This window comes from Anopheles nili, chromosome 2 (genome assembly GCF_943737925.1).
Source record: "Anopheles nili chromosome 2, idAnoNiliSN_F5_01, whole genome shotgun sequence".
In the NCBI taxonomy this organism is placed as follows: domain Eukaryota; kingdom Metazoa; phylum Arthropoda; class Insecta; order Diptera; family Culicidae; genus Anopheles; species Anopheles nili.
In genome coordinates, this window is record NC_071291.1 from 62,734,642 (window position 1) to 62,755,141 (window position 20,500).

The window sequence follows — 20,500 nt, forward strand, 5'->3', positions numbered from 1 at the left end:
ATTGAAATGGTAAATAAAATCACACACGCGATGCGGCGAAAAGCAACAACGACCACAACTCGCGCCTGCCAAGCTAGACGGTGCACATGGAATGATTTAATGGCATTGGAAGCTTTCGATTAATGCCGTTCTCTCATCAATGTTACGCCTCAGCAGCTGCTACCCAGACTGTCCTAGATCCGGCCTTACGAGTCGGTCACCGACGTTCGCTTACATAATCTGGGCCCTCTCCTCTTCAACGACGGTGTTGTTTTGATGTGCGATAGGCACATCCGAGAGCACTGATCCCCGTTTGCCCTTATCGGGCGGTTAGTGGATGAAATACGCGAATGGTAGCGACGGGGTCACTGATAAGGACCTTGGACGTGAGAACAGCAACAACAAGGCGATAGCGAGGACACGTGCACGTGCGCTGGGTCTACCTGGCCCTACTTTTAGTAAAATTCCGGAAACCTTCCGAAACGAAAGGTTTGCTGTGCGGGGGAGAGGATCCTTTCCGCCAAGCCTAATGACTACTACCCACCCACGAATGACGACGCGAAATTATGTTGACGACGACCAGTCCGCAACCACACCGTCCGCGTGACGCCTTCCACAGGTGTTTTTTAGCAAATAAAAAGCTTTCAATTCAGGCACTGTCATCGGGACGCCCCGCACACAATTGACAGCGGAGCGCGGCGATATTTCATAACTTGGTTCAATGCTACCATACCTGTACTGCACCTCAGGAACTTCACGCCTACTTTAATGGACCACTTACGATGTAGAATATTGCAAATTTTGTCTATATTTTAGAACGAAATATTGCACGGTGTTTATTATTCTCCGAGTGACAAAACGTTACTTGTTTTGCGTGTTGACCGAGCTGTCAACATTTGGAGTCAACGCTTGGTTTGGGCCCTACTGTGGCACACAAACGTACTGGGACGTGCGTTTACGGGCGCATTTTGCATTCAAAGGGTCGTGGGCAACACGCGCAAGATGTACAATAGCAGTTTAAAATAGGGAAAATTAGAATTCTTTCGTCTTTTTTCCTTTTTTTTCTTTTGGATGAGTTATCAACGTTCAAAGTCCGTCCTATTTTCATCGTTTTTGGAAATCTTAACTGAACTTCGATGCCGAATTACATTCTCCAGTCGATTGTTATCGGATAATCATATCGATGCGATAGCAAACGGCAAACGGCAGAATAGCGCGAATTATGTCCAAAATAAATATCTCCTTTGTCATCAGAGTCGTACCGTAAGAAAAGAACGTCGTTTAACGCTACGTTTCATATTGTTAGAATATTTTCAAAACCAGATTCGTCAGGTCCGAGTCTCGAAAGCGGCCAATTCGTGCTGCGTATGCCACGAAATGTGCCAAAAACGTTTGATTATGCACTCGGTGCAATAAATGCGACATCGGTCCCGTTGCATGCACCGTGGCATACGGTGAAGGACGATCGTTACCACGATCAGATCTGATCACGACGACGAGACTATCGTCAACCGCGTGGCTGCAAGTAGAGGATTCAAATTTTAACTGTGGCAGTTAGCAAAAAAAAACAAGCATGTAAGATAGTATACTAACCTAAGCTTTCTTAATGTCGACCGCACCGTAACATCGAGCTCTTGAATTGAAATGCCGACTTTAGGATCGACGACAGCAATCAGCAGAAACCCTTCTGGACTGTCAAGCACGTGCAAAGCGCCCAACGTGAGATCGTGGAATGCATTCGGCACCGCCAGGACTCGCTGATCGTATATTCCCAGCGCATACTCCCAATCATCGTCTTCGTTCTCCAGCAAATCTTGCACATTTGTTGATATTTTGTAGCTCGAGCCATCTTCATTTTTTCTCGCTTGCCACTCATGCCGAAATGATTCATGGCAAAATTCTTCAGGACAAGCGAGTGCTCCTGCGATGACGTTCAACTGCCGTCCTGTTTCGCCTTGCAGCAGCTGCGATCGCACGTCAGGACAATGCACTGAATCGGGAGTGGAATAAACCCAGCTGGCATTTGGCGTGTGGGCGTACAGTGCCGCCGGAAACGGATCCACAATTTCACCGTTCGTTATCACTCCAGTGCGACGTCCGATATCTTGAGCCCACTGTACGACTGACGGGGCACGGTGGGTGAGATGTTCCATGCTCACGCAATCACTCCAAGGTTCCACCGCTGAATCAAATCCAATGGTATGCGAACGCGCCTCAATGCCGCAAAACAACGAGGTCGGATTAAATGACGCAAGCGGGCGCTCTTGGGTAGTTCGGAACATGGCTAGATGTGGGAACGATTCCCAAATCGGCCTTGGCGCACCGTTGGTAACCTCATGGCTGTCTAGTGCTACGAACAGGACCACATTTTTGGCCCGTCGCTTATTGTCCTTCACCCGGAACGCATTACGCAGCTCGGCCAGGTTAGATTCAAACCAAACGGCTTGCTCTAAAACGAAAACGTCGAATGAATCTTTCACAGCAGTTACTCCAATCCTTGAAACGAGCATTAGTCACAGCACATTACCTGAAGGCAGGTCGTCGACAAATAGATCGATTTTGCCCACTGCTTCACCCTCATTTTCATACTTTATTATAAATCCTACGCATAGGACTACGATCGCGAAAACAATCACTATCAGCACTCCGATGCAAAGAGCGTTAAATCCAAGGCTTGCTTTCCTCCTTGGTGAACTGTTCCCCACATTTTCACGATTTAGTACACTTTCACTTCCTGGTGTTTGTCTACTACGCCGGCTAACAGCAGGATCGACTGTCGAAATTTCAAATTCCTCTCGTCGCATCTTACGTTTAAGCTGTTTAGCTCAATTTTTACCGATTCGGGTATGGTTAATTTGGGACGCTGTACTTTACGGAAACCGTAAAAACGCCCTAAGAAACTCGAACGATCAACTAAAGCGATCGTGAGATAGAACGATAAGATACTGAAGCTGCAGTGGTTGGCTCGTGTTTATGATGCAGGTTACTGCTGTTTACACTTGGAATAAAGGGCGGCGTAATCGTAGGTGGTGGTGGATGTTGGATAATTATCAAAGGTAAGTCGTTGTCGATTTAGCTTTTGGATACTTTGCAAAAAAGGTTCTTTCTGAAACGCCACAGAATAAGATGTGGCAGTACTTAAAACACGAGTTCGATTTTTTGTTTCATTTGCTTTTATTGCGCACTAACATAAAAAATACAGGATACAGGAGAGTTGTTGATTCACATTATAATTTTTAAAATGCTTCAGTGATAATCTGCTGACAATGTATGTGTCATATGTATGCTTGGTAAGAAACCCAAAAATAGAGAGTGGCGGAAATAAACGGCATCTACTCCCCCTGTGCCGAAAAATCATGATAGTTCTACAGTTATAGACAAGCGAGGAAAATTATGATGCTGTTTGCAGAAAAAAAAACATTTATTTTTTTTCATTACCGCTTTGTGCAAAGCTTGTGTAAAACGATAACACAAAGAAATAATGAAAAATAAAGTAACCATTATATTGTGAAATCTTCAAAATTGAGGAGGAGAAACAAAATATGCCAAAACTCTACGCTAGTATGGTGCCGGATTTCAAACATGGAAAATCGGAGAGGCATTACACGCTTGAAAGTAGTTAGAAGAAGAAAGAAGCCTAGATGTCGTCGATATTAAGATCATCACCCTCTTCGTCCTCTTCGACAGATGCCTTGGCCGCCTTTTTCGGATCCGGTTTGGCAGGCTCCTTGCGCAACGAGTCAACCTTGGCGCGATCATCGTACTCAATTTCGACTTCCGAGTCGTCGTCCTCCTCGGACGACTCCTCCTCTTCCGCCTCCTGGAGCCACTGAACGAAGGGCTTTGCACGCTCATGAATCTGAGCAGCGACTTCCTTCGAGACGTACTTCTTGCTCACCTTCTGCGACCAATCGAGGATCACCTTCTCGTCCAGCACGTCGCTGTCGTAGAACAGCTTCAGCAAACCGGGCACCTTATCCATCAGCTTGTCCGCGTGCAGAGAAATTGTCTGCTCCAGACCGCCAATGAAATATTTCTGGGCTTTTTTATCCTCGTGCGTGAAGCGCAGCAGCAGATTGCGGTACTTGCGCGCCTCCTGCGTTATGTTAGCCGTGAATAGTAGCTCAACAAGCACCAACGTCGCTTTCGACTGGATGTCGAGGCGACTGGCCTCGGTCACGAGCTCCTTATGCACCTGCACATTATCGAGCTCGTTCGCGTCGCGCTTCTTCTTCACCAGCTCGTAGAAAATGTCCATGCGCTCCTTTTCCGTTTTATCGAAATCGTCCGACACGGTCATGTTCTTGGCACCGTCGGTGAGATCCTGCATACGCGCACGCACTGCTTCCTCAGACGTGTCCACGGTCCAGTTTACATCGTCCTCGTTGTTCTCCCCCACCGCACCGCCCGCGATTGATCCGTTCGGGGACTCGTCGCCATTCTCTCCACCGTCCGCCGCGCTACCTCCGTTGGCCGTAGTGTTAAGACCAGCCGTAGAGTCATCACCATTCTCGCCCTTCTTGGTACGCTTGCTCCGCTTGCCTTCGGTCAGCGACGCTCCCTGGCTTGCCGGGTTCACGTTGGGTGGGTTCTTGATGATGAACGTGTTCACCTTATGGTTCACCTCCAGCGGACCATGGAAGCCACAGGCCTTGCATCCTTGCGCAATGGTACCTTTTTTCGACGACACAAGTAGGTCCGTCTCTGGGTTGTCACACTCCGGGCACAGCACGAACTTGCGAATAAACCCATCCAGCAGATCTTGCAACTTGGCAGCATCATGCGATCCGTTGACAATAAAGCGTTCATTCTGGAATTACACAATGCAATGGTTGCTTCATATAGAAAAAAGTTCCCTACCGAACATCCACGAGTATACGCACCTTGTGGTCAAATTGCGTTTGAGCTCCAAGTTCACAACCAAAATACTTCGTCGGATAGGTTGCAGGACGACCGATCGCTCTGGCCACTTCCGCCATGTTTACGATAACCGTTTTTATGCCGTTACCTTTGCCTTCCACCTTTGCGTTGATGCGAGGCATCTTGTAACGGTAGAAGATGTCGGTAACATTCCGATTCACGTTCACGGTAGCCATTTTCGTACTGGGGAAACGACAAACAACACTCGAGGAATGAATAGGATGCTGGCTCTAGGCAACGGATCGGTCGCTGTATAAAAAATAAAGCAACAAATTAAAAAAATATGTTTACGTTTGTTTGAAGTTGTTAACGCAAGTCTTTTGCCGACATACCTTCACTAAAAACTCGACTCCAGTCTGAGAGGTCCCAACGAGACAAGAGGCAGATTTCCAGCAAATGGCTTTGAGATCGGAACTCTGCACGGATCACTCAGCTAGCTTGCAGCTTTGGCCACAGCTCTGCATTCGCCTTTTACTTCATACAAGATGTTTTCTTGCGAAACTCGAATGCAATATCTAGAAGGCCTGGGCAGCCTGAATGGGTGAGGAAGCCAGTGCTCGATGCGACTAACGCAACGCTTTAACGAAACCAGCGACCCTGCTGCTCAAGACTGACCAAATTCATCTGTTCTTCTTTGCGACGATCGTTGCAGATTGGACGTGTTCGAAGGTGTAGATCTTCGGTAACGGTTTTAGCGTTTTCGAGTCGTGCGCTGGTGGTTGTTGCTAGCAAAAGCATTTGTGGGTTGATGCTTTGGCGGCGGGTGTTTAGCTCAATTTTTTTATTCTCTTGCGAGCTAGTCGTTATAACCTTTTGGACTGTACTCTCTTGATTGCGGAAAGCACAATTGCAGTGTTTGAAAAACGGTGCTGCAAAATCGAGCGATTTTTCTATTCCGATCACTTTATCAGACACGAAGCTATTTATGAATTTCTTTGATGAGTTTAAATATCGGGCTGCATCATTTTACGTCAACAGGCGAGGACAGCCATCATACGTTCCCAGTAAATTATCGTAAACGAGAAATAAAAATAAAACAGAAGTTTAAAAAAAATAATAATTAAAAAAACATATAAAATCAACTTTAGACGAAAAAACTAAGCGTATCAACTAATGCATGACAAAAAATTGTACGGAGTACAAAAAATTAATTATCAAACAAACGAAGGAGTATGCACTAACGACGAATGGTGAGGACTTGATGCGGGGCGAGTTGCTGTCTGGCAATTATTGGTTGTTGAGTTCAACGAACAGAGGTGCACGTGGAGTTATATGACTCTATCGTCACACGATGAAACGAAATTCAGTGACCTCTGGGCCAAAACCCCATACAACAGTTTTCAGCAACGGAACTATTTTTCCGTTTGCACTACCCGGCTCGAATGAAACGCATTTAACGTTTTACGTATCGCTTGATTGATTTGTCCATTCGCTGGAATCTCCCAACGTGCAAGATTCTTCGGACTGTGTGATTCTTACGGTTAATTTACGACTGAATAGTCACCTTCTCCTGCTACTTTGTTCGCCTGGATTCCTGTTTCTAAGTCGACTTCCAAATTTCGCAACACGCTGCTTATAGCATACGCGATGAATTGATGCGATTTACGGTTGGGCGTTGAATGGGTTGGTTTGAGTTGCTGCTTATTAGAAGAGTTAAATAAAAATTTACAGATGCCTAAATTGGGGTAGATATTTCACGTTTCTCTGAATGGTTGTAATTTCCGATGTCTATTGCTAGAATATTTTGAAGTCCTGTCAGGTGCATTGCAAGAGAAAAAGGAAAACAAAAAACATACAAAATTAATCACAACAGCCATGTAGAACGGAAAGGATAAGGATATCGAGCAACATACCTATGACTTTTACTGCTCCTATGAGAAATCATGCACGTCGTACCACTGAAACTCCTTAATATGGGAGAAAGCGGTGCTCCTTTGAGTGCTGGTGTTTCTTTAGGGAAGAACGACAAACAACATACACAAAAAATTAATTTACTCCAAAAACACATATATAATTCTTCTTATTTTGCAATTTTTTAATCCCGTTCTATATGCCAGCCTAGTGATAATGTGATAGTTGACAATAATGAAAAACGTCATTCGACACGTGAGTGAATGAGGAATATACGAAATTAACCTTTGATAGAGTATCATAAAAATGATTTCAAATTTAATTTAATTTAAAACGAAGTGCATTTTTCGATCAGATTAAGGCAATTTCGCCATTCGTTTCGAACAGCTGCTGTCGTGGCAATAATGTTGCAACAAAATATGATTATGAAGCACCTAATCATCACTTACCTTGTACGCTTTCTAAAGTCATATAAAACGATAGGCGCCGCTCCAGGCGATCCTTGCTGCTTTTAATCAATTGGTACAACTGTGCCTTCGCCGTATGGTTTGGGAGATGGTACGCTTCGTCACACGTCCACTGCAATGAAGATGGGCCCGACAATCGTCGTGTAAGATGTGCTTGCTTCGACAAAATGCAGCAGCTGCTAGTGTCCAGAAGGGCTCTAGAATTCACACTACGTGCGCACGAGAAGCCGTCCGTCGAACACTGAAGCGAAACGAACTATGACTGCGAAAAATGAAACAAAATTACGGAACATTAAGCACAGATCAATTGATAAAATTACCCAAGAAAATTGTAGAAAAAATGTATTAGATTTTCTCCGAAAAACGTAGTTTGTCGTTAAAATCGCAGCATGCAAAGAACATTTTCGCCACGGAGCAACTTATTGCAAATCAAGTTAGCACAGACAGACCCCCTTGAGCATGTAGTGGTATTACTGGGAAATGTAAAAATATGGCGAATGTTTCGAAACCTTATCGCGGGGCTGTGTAAGGTATCGGAAAATTAATGAGCAGAATAAACCATTAGAAACCTGGAATGAATACCAATGCGACCGTATCTATTTATGCTCATTTAGAATCAGATCATTCATTACGCAAGTAGCACAGTTACCAGCTGTATAACGCATGAGGACGAGCCACTGAGTTAAATTTTTAGACGAAGTTATAAGCGAGACACACTACCCCTTGATCACAAGAGCAAGAGTGAGACGAAATCTACCACGTCTCATTTGCTAGCGAATCCCATTAAAAAAGGATTGTGGCAAAAACGATTTGCATCGATATTGCCAACTCTATACGCTTGATACATACATTTTGTTGCTTTAACTAATTCTGAGATACTTACAGGCTATGAGAAAATGATGATGATACACATGCACGGTACAGAATAAAAGCGATTTTGAAGAAATCTTCGCACGAGGTTTTCACTCAACTTGTAAAGTCACGAAATTGCTAGAAAAGTGTATGAAAAATTGCTAGAACGTGATTGAACGCATGTCCCGCAGCTGCACCCACAAATGTGTTTTCTCTACTGGAAGCTTGTGACGTAACGTATATGCTGCTTTCTGTCACTCCAATTCATACCTGTAGCCGAATGTACGTCACGTGCTCCAGAAACAGCGTGCTTCATATGTGAAAGACTATTCAATATGGTTACAATGGCCAAAGAGGCATGTTGAACAAGTTTATAAGCTAAAGTTGATGATTTATCGCCCTGGCGGGAAAGAACGCAAAATTTTTAGTAAAAAATGTGTCCAATATAATGTACAAGCCAGATTATAGAAACATCACAAATAATAACCATAACGAGAGTTTAAATCCAACAAAGCGAACGTTTCTACAATATCGAATAAAGCGCAAAAAAACTTTATTTTTAATTTACAAGATCGAGAGTTCGGTATTATAGTGCGCTTGGAATGAATATGAGAAGCAATGTATCACTTAATATAAAAACAAAGGCTTTTCATTAAAGCTACCGTATTAATTTATTCCTCAGCTATGTGGTTATCATGAGACCCATAGTCATAGGAAATTCGACTATTCGGGACTGCATGAAATATGAATTCCAATTGAAAAGAATCAAACTGTTGAATGTGAGCTCATAAACAGTCGTGGTGACAAGCAACATGAAACGGATTGGTTTGGGACTATGACGCAGTATGGTAACAATTTCATTCTTTGGCTTCATCTAGTAGCAGACGGTCGTGAATTGCGCTTGCAATTATCGGGAATTTCGCGCGTTCTTGCCGGTGTGGTTCACAGTTACTCTGAGTGCCTTTTTCCCAGAATACAATTGTTCTTAGTGTAGTGCAGTACAGGTAATACAAACGCCCTTTAGCAAGACGACACTAGCAGTATAGGTAAGTGCTTGTCTTATATTCTATTTTAATAGTACTTTCTTGCTGATCGTTTCGCCGCACTTGTTCGTAGTCGTCAGTTGCAATTTTTGTTTGTTTCAGCAAATTTTGAAAGACCTGTAGCGACGCGCACATCGGCTGACTGTGTGTCAGATCTTAGAAAATGGCGTCGAACGCTATACACGATCGCTTTTGTCTTTCTGCTAGCATGTGCGAGCAGAATGGCTGTGACTGATCGGTATTTATTTCGATAACACATTATTGCCGGGTTGCTTACAATAATAAAATTCGATTTTCTAATCCTATATGTGATTAGGAACCTTGTAGTGCAACAAGCCGGCTTTTTTAGTCTTTAAAATTAACTGAACTCACACGTTAAAAATCCTATGTTATTTCTCTTGGGGATAAGTTTCATAAGCTTTAGTTTTCGCTGGCGAATAAACATTCTTCGATCATATCATCAAATAGAAATATCAAAAAATATTTTAGTTTTTTTTTAATGCGCATGCTTATCTTGCTTTAGTTGGTTTCATTTTCAACTATTTCATCATTCATTCAACTATTTCATCTCTCGCTTTCACAGGACCAACAAAAAATGGACCAGCCAAAACGAGGTGGAGGACGCGGTATGCGCCCCCAAGGTGGGGCGGGATCCTCACAGCCAAACTGGAAGAAACCTGGTACCGGAGAACAGTCAGCGCCTGAAAAGAAGCCTGATGCTGCCGACATGGCCGAAGCAGGACCATCTTCTGCCAAGGCGGCGCCAGTTCAACGGGGCGGTGGAAATGGAGGTGGTGACGCTCCTGGACGGGGTGCGATGCGGGGAACACGCTTCATACCGGATTTAGTTGTCACAAGAGTTCCCAACGCGCCGACTAAGCAGGGAGTCTCAGGTGACAAGGTGGTCGCAAAGACGAATTATTTCCGCTTGACGCGCAAAGAGGACAGTGCGGTATTTCAATACCGGATTGATTTTGAGCCCTTGGTAGAGGATCAACGGGTGATGCATACATTGCTTCGCACCCAAGGCCCTTTGTTTGGGCCATACATTTTTGAAGGAACTATGCTGTTCCTTTACAACAAGCTTAGAAACGATGAAGTCGAACTGCAGGTGAAGGACCCGCGCACAGAGCTGTTGTACAAGTTGAAAATACGCCACGTTGGAACGGTGGACATGACGTCTGACAAGGCGTTCATGATTCTTAATCTCATGCACCGGCAGGCGATGGGAAGCCTGAAGCTGTTGCTAATTAATCGAAACTTCTACGATCCCCAAGCAAAGGTTTCTGTGCCTCAGTACGGGCTTGAGCTGTATCCCGGTTACGTGACGTCCATTCGGCAGCACGAGCGGGACATTATGCTGTGCGTGGAGATTACCCACCGCGTGATGCGCACGGACACGTGCTACAAGGTGCTGCAGAGCATGCAGCGCCATCCGCCCTCGTTCCGGGCCAATTTTTCATCCGCAATGATTGGCGCACAGGTCATGTCGACTTACAATCAGAAAACATATAAAATCTGCGACGTGGACTTCAACACCACGCCGTCGTCCTCGTTCTCGACCAAGCAGGGTGATTCCATCACGTTTGTGAAATATTATAAAGATGCATATAATATTACGATTCGCGACCCGCGCCAACCGATGTTGGTGTCGATGCCGAACATGCGACAGAAGCGCGCAGGTATCACGTCACCAATCCTTCTGGTGCCGGAACTATGCCGCTTGACTGGTATTACGGAAGAGATGCGGCGCGACTTTAATCTGATGCGCAGCATCGCGGACCATACGCGTATCGGCGCCGACAAGCGGATCGAGCGTCTGCAACGGTTCAACGAGCGGTTGCAGCAGACCCCGGCAAGCCGTGAAGTATTCGAATTCTGGAAGACCGAACTAGACCGTCGTCTCGTGGAGGTACCGGCCCGTACCTTGAAGCAGGAGAGAATCATGTTTAATCCGAACGATGAGGGAGTTCCAGCTGGACCGGATGCCGAATGGACCCAGGCGTTCCGAAATCAGAGCATGTTCAAGACTGTACCACTCCAGCGTTGGTATGTAATTTGTGAAAGCGGAAAGGAGACTCTGGTGAAGGATTTCCTTGGCTGTTTGGTGCAAGCGGGTCGCGGCATGAGATTCCAGATCAGTCAGCCTCAAATGTCAGTATACAACATTGCTGTTGGTAGCGGCAGTTTCATATACGCGTAATAGGTGAAATTGATTGATGTTATTTATTCTTTTCTTTGTCTCTCCTGTCCTTGTTGCAGATGTACGCTGCCAAATGATGCAACAACATCGTACGTTGATGCGTTGACCTCGATCGTCAACAAAGACCCACAGATGATTATGTGCATAGTTCCGAACGATCGCGCTGAACGCTATAGTGCGATCAAGAAGAAGTGTTGCATCGATCGTGCCATTCCGTGTCAGGTGATCAAGGCTCGTACCATCACGCCAAAGAACGGCGCCGTTCGCACGCTGATGACTATAGCCACGAAGGTGGTCATCCAGCTGAACTGTAAGCTGGGCGGCATTCCATGGATGGTGAAGAATCCGCTTACCAGCGTCATGGTGGTCGGTTATGATGTTTGCCACGAGTCGAGAGACAAGTCGAAATCGTATGGTGCGCTAGTGGCAACGATGTACGCGCCCAAGTACTTTGAACCGAGATACTTTTCGGTCATCGAGCGCCACGAGCGGGGAGAGGAACTCTCCAATTTCATGTCTTCAAACATCGTGAAGGCGCTGCGCTCGTACCAGCGTGAATTTGGTGCCAATATGCTGCCCCGCCGTATTCTGTTCTACCGGGATGGTGTTGGCGAAGGTCAGCTGCGTCACGTGGTTGAGCACGAGGTGCGCGCTATCAAGGAAAGCTTGATGAAAGTGTACGCGAACCACGCCGAATATAAGGCCCAACTTACGGTCGTGGTAGTTAACAAGCGTATCAATACGCGCCTGTTCGTTAACGGTAAAAATCCTCCACCAGGCACGATCGTTGACGATACGATCACACTGCCAGAGAGGTAACTACGGACGTTTTTAGCTGATGGCGTGCGCAGGCAATAATGTTTTTTTTTCGTGGTCTATTTTTTTCTTTCTCAGAACCGATTTCTTCCTCATCTCTCAAACGGTCAGACAAGGCACCGTATCACCGACGGCGTATAACGTCGTCTATGACGAGAGCGGCCTTAATGCGGATCAGCTGCAGGTGTACACGTCTAAGCAGACACACCTCTACTACAACTGGTGCGGTTCGGTGGCTGTACCTGCCGTTTGTCAGTATGCACACAAGCTGGCATTCCTAACTTCACAGTTCCTACATCAGCAACCCCATGCCATGCTCGAGAAACGATTGTACTATCTGTAAGCGGTAATCCATTGTCATTCAACAATGATCCAGGGTTGTGCAGACGAAGATCCACCGAATGCAATCTCTCAGTACAATTGTTGATTGAACAAATTCAACTTACCTTATTTTGCACTTTTACTTACGAACTAGAAGTAATTTCTGGCTACAAGCCAGAATCGTTTCGTTTCTAACTATTATTTTTTACGATAATCCGGCCGTAGGCGGATTGATAATATTAAGTTTTTGTTTACCATTTCTTATTCTGTGAACAAGCAGTATCCGCAAAACGTGAAACATTTCTTTAAATTTGAAAAGTACTGTGCCATTCCATTTGGAATTTCAAGTAATCTCAAATGAATTTATATTGTTAAACAATACAAGAATTTGTATCAGTGACGCAAAAACATTGTGGGACGCGCACTATTGGTATTGTTAACAACAGTTTTAGCTGTTGAATGTACGGAATTTTCTAAAACTGAATTACTTCAATTTAAATAAAACTTTTTTGTATTAAATGTCTACTTTTATTCAATTCTGTGTTATCCGAAAATTTTAATCTGCGAGATAAATCTGCAAACCGAATTAAACCGCTAATTTGGTAGGTAGTAAAGGGTGTCGGCTTTGCCTTTTATATCTCCAATAAATCCTAAAACGCTTATTACTTCCATCATCCGAGCGCATTATGCATGTCCGAACATGTATTCCGAATGTAGGTACAATCATACGACGCTGTAAACTGGAAAAAAGCGATTGCTCATCCTTAAGAAGAATTCTCTGCATAGGGCTCCAACTTGTATGGCTGTATCATATAACCTTTTCAAATTGCCTCGATCCTACTTGATTAAAGCGCATAACTTAAGCCAGGGCAAAGATGCAATCCATAGTTTTATGATCGTTGCGTGAGCCGCCGGATTTTACCACCGGGGAATGCTACAAGCGTCGAGCCAGAAATAAAGGCGTGTTCGCTTGGAGCCCATGTCTGCGGTAATCCATCTGTTTCACATCAAACAAAACTCCGGGCCGGGTGACTTTTACGACCAGGACACGCTGTAAGCATTAAACCAGAAAAATTAAGCGTGTTCGCTTGGTGCTCATGCCTGCGATGGTTCGTCTGTACAAACCTAGCCATGTGTATGGGAGCAACGGGTTTGCTTTGTCTCGAACTATGGAATTTTCCCTGAAATGATGAATTCCGTGCCGCTACCAAGGATCTGGTCAAAAGTACAAGAGCTAATCCCGTTTACCCACAAGCAGTATATTTATTGCCCTCGGGAAGCGATGATCTTATGCATGAAACTCTTTATAAGCCTTTACTGGTGAAGAGAAAATTACTTCTAGTGAAAGACATATTACCGTTGAAGGCGAAGACGCTATAAGCACGCGCAAACACAACCACCATAACCTCACATTTTTTGTTTTGTTAAGAATTATTTATTTAACATGGAAACATTTACGATAAATGTCGAACAATACTAACGCCTTAAAGCTACGAACAAAATTACTTTATGCAAGCGAAAGGGGACAGTGAATCGAAAGAAAAAGGTGTATTGCTGTGATTGGTACGATAAACGCGGGATGCGCCATGTTTGTGGCCAATTTTGGCGTGGTCCGGGTGTCTCTCCGCATGTTTACAGTCGGCAAATCCCGCATGGGTTGCGATGCCTGCCGCGCGGCATATTGGTACGTTTATATAATGTTTTCTTTGTATAAAAAAATAACCCTACAGCTACACAATAATTATAACGTGTTTCCTTCGTTCGTGGTTTCGTTTCGCGCACAGTTTTCCTCCCGGATGGTGACGGTCGAAACGGTAACAAAGATGGTACGCGGCCAACCGATCGCCCGAGCAACGAGCGTTTGCGTCTGCTAACCTAATCTTACTTCTAGCCGCGGGACGCGATGCCGGACACGTCCCGTGAGTGATAATATGGCCAACCAGATATGCGTTAATGGTGCAAGCATGCTAAACTGAGAAGAAAAAGAAGAAGACGTGAAACGGTCGGAAGCTCCACCGGAGGAGTCAGAACCGCATCGTGGTGGTGTCATGTTGCAGCTCCCTTGCATCGTACCGCGAGATCCAAGCAAACTGGTCGCGACGATCGCTGAAAACACCACCTTCCGGATCGGCTTAAGCGCTTAGTGACATTTACATATTACAGCGATTACAGATTACACCTAAACGCACGCACTGGACGGAAGCTGGCTGGTGCCAACCGTGATTCGGTGATTCGTCGTGCTAGAACTTGCCGCTCGGGTGTTTCGCCTGGTTCTTGATTGAGGTTATGCTGACCGACATCTTGCTGTTGACCAGGTGGTTGTTATTGTGATTACCGCTGATGATGGTGCTGTTGCTGTTGCTACGGTGCAGCAATCCGTTCGTGTGCGGATGGTGGCCATTTTGCGACGTTGGTGGTGGCGGTGACCCACCGTTCTGGCCAACCTTGGTACCGGCCCCGCCGCTCGAGTTGAACACCGGTATGCGTGAAGGACTGGCTTTGGTGGTGTGATGGTTCGTGCCTGCGATCGAGCTGAGGTTGCTCATCGAGCCACCCGTCGCGGATGCACCACTTGGAGACAGGTTGATGGACGGGATCGAGGTGCGCCGGATCAGTACCGGGATTTCGGTTTTCGAGTTCGACCGCTCGAAGTTGGACCGGATTTGGTCGACGCCCCGGGTTGGTGTTTTCACGCCGTTGCTGGCCGCCGGAGACTCGTACGGAGCCGTGCTGAACTTGATCTCACTGTTGCGTGGTATCAACGATCCGGCCGGTTCGTTTGACATGCGCCGTTCCACCGGTATCCGGGATGGTGGTGTCGTCGGTTTCGCTTCCGGTTTCGGGGGTTTCTTCGTGACGATCGGTGGTTTGGCGGCCGTCACACCGACGGGACTGGCCGGGGTGCCGTTTGGGAGTGGCCCAGCTGGTGGCCGTTCAGCGGCCATCGGTGGTTCGGGTGCTTTCAGTGTGATCTCCGTCACAAAGCCGCCTCCATTCGTTAAAACTGGACCAGTTTCACGACGGTTCGATCCGATCGAGCTACGTTGAGGTGGCTGCGGTGGTTCCCCAGGACCTCCGACACCATTGGTAAGCGGTGCCACCTTTACAGTTTCGCCGGTCGGTTCCTCAGCGGCAAAATCCTCCGGTGGCGGTGCATCCAGCGGCTCGTCAAAGTCGTCCAGCGTTTGCAAGCTAAAGTCCAGCTTTTCATCGTCGATCATCACGATCGAGGACGGCTGGGACTCCGACCCGACACCATCCAGCGCCGTCGAAATAGTGACCACATTGTCCCCAGTCGTCAGTGAGAATCCGTTCCGACTCAGCCCGTTGAGTGTGACCGGTGCCGAAGGAAGTCCGTACTCCATCGGTGAGATACTAATGCTGCTGACGCCATTGGAACCACTCGTGAAGACGGGGGATGGAAGACCGCTCTCGGTACGGTCATTTTCGGCGTTTATCAACGTCAAACTGACCGGTTCACCAGGCGCCTCGATCTTAATCGTGCTGATCGCACTCTCGCCTCCATCAGCCGAGATGAACACGGACGGAGTGTTCTCCAGTTCCTCCTTCTGGCCGAGCAGCTTCTTCAGCACATCCGACTTTGGCCGCTCGAGGCTACCGAAAGGATAGCGTGACACCTTCACGTCGTCCGGGATGTTCGTGTCCGGTTCCTGTTGATCTGCATCCTGCTGCTGTCCGAAGTTCATGCTGATCGTCGTCAAGGAGATGTGTTCTTCCCGTTCCTGTTCACGGTCACCGTTGGAGCGACTCTTAGGTGCTTCCGCCACGATGATGGCTTGGTTTGCGGTCACCTTACCACCCAGTCCCAGCTCCGTGTATCCGTTCTGCTTCACCGTCACCTGTCCCAGCACGCCCTCGTCCGGATCTTCCTCATTCGGAGTACCACCGTTTGGTACTAACTCGCCGGAGTTGATCGCATCCTCGAGATTACCCCAAGCCAACGCACCCTTCAGCCGATGGCGTTGCAGCGAGTTCAACCCGTCACCCATCGGATCTTTCACGCCATCCAGCATCGCTTCCGTCGACGATTTGCGCTTCTTCATCCCCTCCGGAGCTTCACCGGCCGTCTCCGATGGACCGTTTCCAACAGTTGCCACCGAAGACGCGTCACCTGTTAGTTCGAGGCTTTGAGCGCGCTCGAGCGTGTTGCTGTTCGAGTTACCGGCCGAGTTCGCTTTTCCGGTTGGTTCTAACTTTGACAAATCGCCCAAGCTGGCCGTACGTCGATTGCCATCCTCCGGTTCACTCTCCTCCATACCACCGACCGGTGCCGGACTCGGGGAACTTCGATGGACCGTGATCTCGTTCGCGTTCAGCTCGATCTTGGTGCCGTCCCGGCGAGGTGGTGTCGGGGGTTGTTTTCGATGACCACGCTGTTCCTGTTCTACGTCGGATTCTGTGAAAAAAACCAGAAGCAAAAGCAAAGCGTTAACATCTGGTCGGAAGTTAGGTTGGAGCCTAACATTCCACATGACCTACCGTTGCCTTCGTCCGGACTGGTAGATCGCATCATCAGCTCACTCTCCGTCAACGAGGACGACTTCCTGCGGTCGCTCTTCGGCGTTGAACTGTTGCTTGGACCAGCCTCATCGAATTGCTCTATCCCGTTGATGCTATCGATGGTGCAGTTCAGTACTTCCTCAGCGAAGTTGTCGGAGAAATTCATCCTTGGCTGGGGTGTCCGTGCATCCGGCATATCCAGGCTAACATTTCCGGTCGTCGCATCTATGCTGCTCAGGTTAGTGTCCATTGTAACAGTGCTTTCGTCCAGCTCCGACTCGTTCGGAGGTGGCCTCGGTGGGGCCTTGCCCTTACGCTTGCCATCATCGATCTGTCCCAGAGCAGTCCCAGCCGATTTACGGTTATCCCGGGCCGCGTTCGCTGCCTGCATCATGAAGCTTGGCATTTCCTGCGGGATACCAGCCGCATCCCGACGGATTCCACTCGATGTAAGACTGGCCTGGCGCTGGAATTCACTCTCCACCGTCGGACCAGCCACATCCGGTACCAGCTTGTGGTCGGCTTTGGTGCGCTTCTTCACAACCGGCGGGGACGGCTGGAGCCGAGCCGGATCCTCCTTCCGGTCGTCCGATTCCTTTTTCTCAATGTTGCTGTTGTTCTCATTATCTGCCTGCACCTTCGTGGGACTCTTGCTACCGAACAGCTTGTCATTGACGGATGGTGGGAACACACGGATACCGAACTTGTGACCGGGTTTTTTGCCAGTAGGTTCATCCCCCACACCCGAACCCTTCCGCTCAACATCCGGAGCGGCGGCATGTTTGGTTTGGAACTTTTCCTCGATCATCTCGCGCATCTGCTGCTTGAACGAGTGCTTTTTCGGTTCGCGTTCATTCTCCTTGTGTGCCGTCGGGAGTGGTGATTTGCCACCGGCCGGGATGGTCGGACTTCCGGCGCGATTATCCATCTTCAGTGGGGACGCATCTTCGCTCGGGAACAGCTTTTTGCGGGAGTTACGTTCAATCTGTTGGAATGTCGAAAACTCGATGAGAATTGTATCGAAACTTGAAAGCTACACCGGTTGCATAGCTTCAGGCGCACATACCGTATTCAGGTCCGACTGACTGCTCGAACGGTAGAGCGGATGCGTGAGGCTTTGGTGGCCCGATTTTGGGCTCTGGGTTTGCGGGAGAACCGGTTTCGTGCCACCGACCAGCTCGAGCTGCACGTTGTATGGCGACGCGTAGCTCAGGATCGTCATTGCGTCCTCCTGCACGATGTGCCGGAAGTCTATCGTGATGCTGGTTATTCTGTCACCTACAATGAAAAACGAAATCATTTAGAAAGGCGTTCGGGTCGCGTAGTGTTATTTTGGAAAACAGTTCATATTTTTTTTTGTATTACACCAATCAATGCCAAGTTTCCAATCATCACGTGTTGCCAGCATGATCCTACGCATTGGTGCATCTACTCTACCGCGCAGGTTGCAACACCTGGCTGGACTTCAAACAGCTTTTACCGCGTGCCAGAGAACCGCGGCAAATCTAATCTTCCAGCCCAAACCCGCCAGCAGCCTGTGTGTGCCTTTTTTTTGCTGCGCTTGTTGTTAGCTTTCCATTCAACCCCTAGCTCCAGCGATTGCGCAAACTTGACCGTAAGTCGTGAGGGCTGCTGGCCCTCCGCGTGTAGACTGGTGAAGGCTTGGCGCAAACACAAACTTCCAACACCATCTCGAGGTCACCTTCACCAAAAAAGAAAAAAAAATCGCACCCCTTGCGACTGAACCAAGAATTTTCGGCCGCATACGGGTTCCAGGTCGAGCTTTCGTAACGCAAAATAACCACTTTACGGTCGAATTAACGATATCCACCGCATTAGCGAAACCCGGGGAACCGCAATGGGACTTTGGAAGCTGATTGACCAGCGCGATGCAGTCGATCGGTTTTTGGGGGGTTACAAACGGAACCCGTGAAGCTGCCATTCGAACGTTGGGCTCGTTTTGACAATGCGCTCGAAGCCCTTGAGGCAATTAGCTAGCGGGCCTGGGGGAGGTTGAAGATAAACGTGTGATCCACGTTAGATAGGACTGTGGGGAGTGGACCGAAGGAAAAGCGAAACTAAACACTGCCCGCCTGAACCAATTACGTGGTGGATTTAAATTGACTAACGACCCGCGAAATTTGCGCCGAGCGTTGCATTAATCGAACCTGGCCTAGCACCGTTCGAAGTGTTTGCATTTAAAAGCGATTCTTAATCAACCACTAGAATCCGCGCACGACGTTGTCTGGTTTTTGTGGGGCGTACACAACAACAACAAAAAATAGGTTGATCCTCCAGCAAGACGATCGACAGGTGCCTAAGGGCGCTGGAATGCGGATCACTTACGGGGGCAGTTTCGTAACAGACACATTCAGGACCACCCAAGCCATGGGGGATGTGGCCGTTGGGGTGTAGATTACTGCACCCTGACGTCAAGATCAAATATTAACCGACGCTCGAAGACGCACTCTGGGAGGGTTTTTGTTTGAGCAATCACAGCTATCACGTTTCCCAAAACAATCTCAACAGCCGCGAAACGTGACCGAGCCGGCCGGCTTTTTTTCACGTATTTCATATGAGTTTGAAGGCGTTAAAAGTAGATTAGGGTAAGATTGTATGTGTGTGTATTTTTTGTGGAATTCCAGTAGAGAAGCCATTCTTCTCTCTAGATACACCGGCTTACGTGGATGTAATGGTTTCCATCCCACCGGATGCTGCACAAAACTGGCCCTTCCTATTCCACGGTGACGTCACACCGAATGACATCCGCCACGGGGTGGAAGTTTTTTTTGCACTGATTGGATTATAATCGTCTATCGAAGCTCACCTGGACTGACGATACCGGCGGCCGGGCCCTGGGGCATCACTTTCCGCACAAAAATACCCTCCTTCAGACCACCGTACACCTCGACACCAAGCCCGGTAAAATCGGAACCGCGCAGGGACACGAGCCGCGGTGTGGACGCCTGGGAAAGGGTGAAAAAAAAGAAAAAAAAAATAGATGATTAGAAGATGGTATCGTTGAAGCGGGTGCAATGGGGCGCACTTACGCTCACGTAGCTATCGTCGACGGTTTTGCGCTTCTCGATCGTGCTTTGCTTGGAGGTCCAGGACGGATCGAGTGGGGAACCGGTCTTGTTGGAAGCACCGGGAGGGCCGTTTCCATTGGCCGCACCGTCCGTCTTGAAGGCGGGATTGTCGAACGCATATTCGCCCTTCGCTGTCGCCTCCGGGTCTTCCGGTACCAGCTGTCCGGGATCTGCAAGGAAGCGCGAGGAAAGCGAGAACGGGTTAGTGTTTGAAGTGGTGCGACTGCGAAGTATAACGCTAATCTAATTAACACCCATTAGGTGGAAACGCTAAACGATTCCTCGTACGCGCTGGGGCGCATTCTCTGAGCTGGCACATTCCGCGTACAGCTTCATTTTTGGCAAAAAATCCTGCGAAATTGCTGCTATTAACCTGCGTCCGGTAGGGCTTAGCGTGAGGAAATCGAGCGCATTTTTCACACCATTACAGCGTACCGA

At 47.7% G+C, this 20,500-nt stretch overlaps 5 protein-coding genes across 5 annotated transcripts in view; 1 reads left to right on the forward strand and 4 right to left on the reverse strand.

Moving 5' to 3' along the window:
• Positions 1–1,281: 1,281 nt before the first annotated feature.
• On the reverse strand, positions 1,282–2,783 carry LOC128727722 (alkaline phosphatase 4-like). Its single transcript, XM_053821663.1, has 3 exons — positions 2,507–2,783; positions 1,573–2,428; positions 1,282–1,498 (listed from the first exon to the last, which is right to left on the reverse strand). The coding sequence occupies exons 1-3, from the start codon at positions 2,781–2,783 to the stop codon at positions 1,282–1,284; spliced, it is 1,350 nt and encodes a 449-aa protein (XP_053677638.1).
• Positions 2,784–3,141: 358 nt separating this feature from the next.
• On the reverse strand, positions 3,142–5,848 carry LOC128721462 (eukaryotic translation initiation factor 5). The gene is made up of 3 exons (XM_053815219.1): positions 5,232–5,848; positions 4,863–5,148; positions 3,142–4,789 (listed from the first exon to the last, which is right to left on the reverse strand). Exons 2-3 carry the CDS (start codon positions 5,073–5,075, stop codon positions 3,617–3,619), a joined length of 1,386 nt encoding a protein of 461 aa, XP_053671194.1. The 5' UTR covers positions 5,076–5,148; positions 5,232–5,848; the 3' UTR covers positions 3,142–3,616.
• Positions 5,849–6,412: 564 nt separating this feature from the next.
• LOC128721254 (uncharacterized) lies at positions 6,413–7,449 on the reverse strand. Its single transcript, XM_053814989.1, has 3 exons — positions 7,200–7,449; positions 6,753–6,849; positions 6,413–6,651 (listed from the first exon to the last, which is right to left on the reverse strand). Exons 1-3 carry the CDS (start codon positions 7,219–7,221, stop codon positions 6,594–6,596), a joined length of 177 nt encoding a protein of 58 aa, XP_053670964.1. The 5' UTR covers positions 7,222–7,449; the 3' UTR covers positions 6,413–6,593.
• Positions 7,450–9,707: 2,258 nt separating this feature from the next.
• Positions 9,708–12,955, forward strand: LOC128727733 (protein aubergine-like). Its single transcript, XM_053821674.1, has 3 exons — positions 9,708–11,266; positions 11,375–12,130; positions 12,210–12,955. The coding sequence occupies exons 1-3, from the start codon at positions 9,708–9,710 to the stop codon at positions 12,472–12,474; spliced, it is 2,580 nt and encodes an 859-aa protein (XP_053677649.1). The 3' UTR covers positions 12,475–12,955.
• A 1,667-nt stretch (positions 12,956–14,622) lies between these two features.
• The window catches only part of LOC128731679 (uncharacterized), a 42,257-nt gene continuing 36,379 nt past the window's right edge, over positions 14,623–20,500 (reverse strand). Inside the window, exons 2-6 of the mRNA XM_053824811.1 lie at positions 20,024–20,232; positions 19,801–19,939; positions 18,040–18,251; positions 16,953–17,958; positions 14,623–16,869 (exon numbers count right to left, since the gene is read on the reverse strand). Of these exons, the coding sequence (XP_053680786.1) occupies positions 14,693–16,869; positions 16,953–17,958; positions 18,040–18,251; positions 19,801–19,939; positions 20,024–20,232 (3,743 nt within the window). The 3' untranslated portion in view covers positions 14,623–14,692. The remainder of the gene's footprint in view (positions 16,870–16,952; positions 17,959–18,039; positions 18,252–19,800; positions 19,940–20,023; positions 20,233–20,500) is intronic.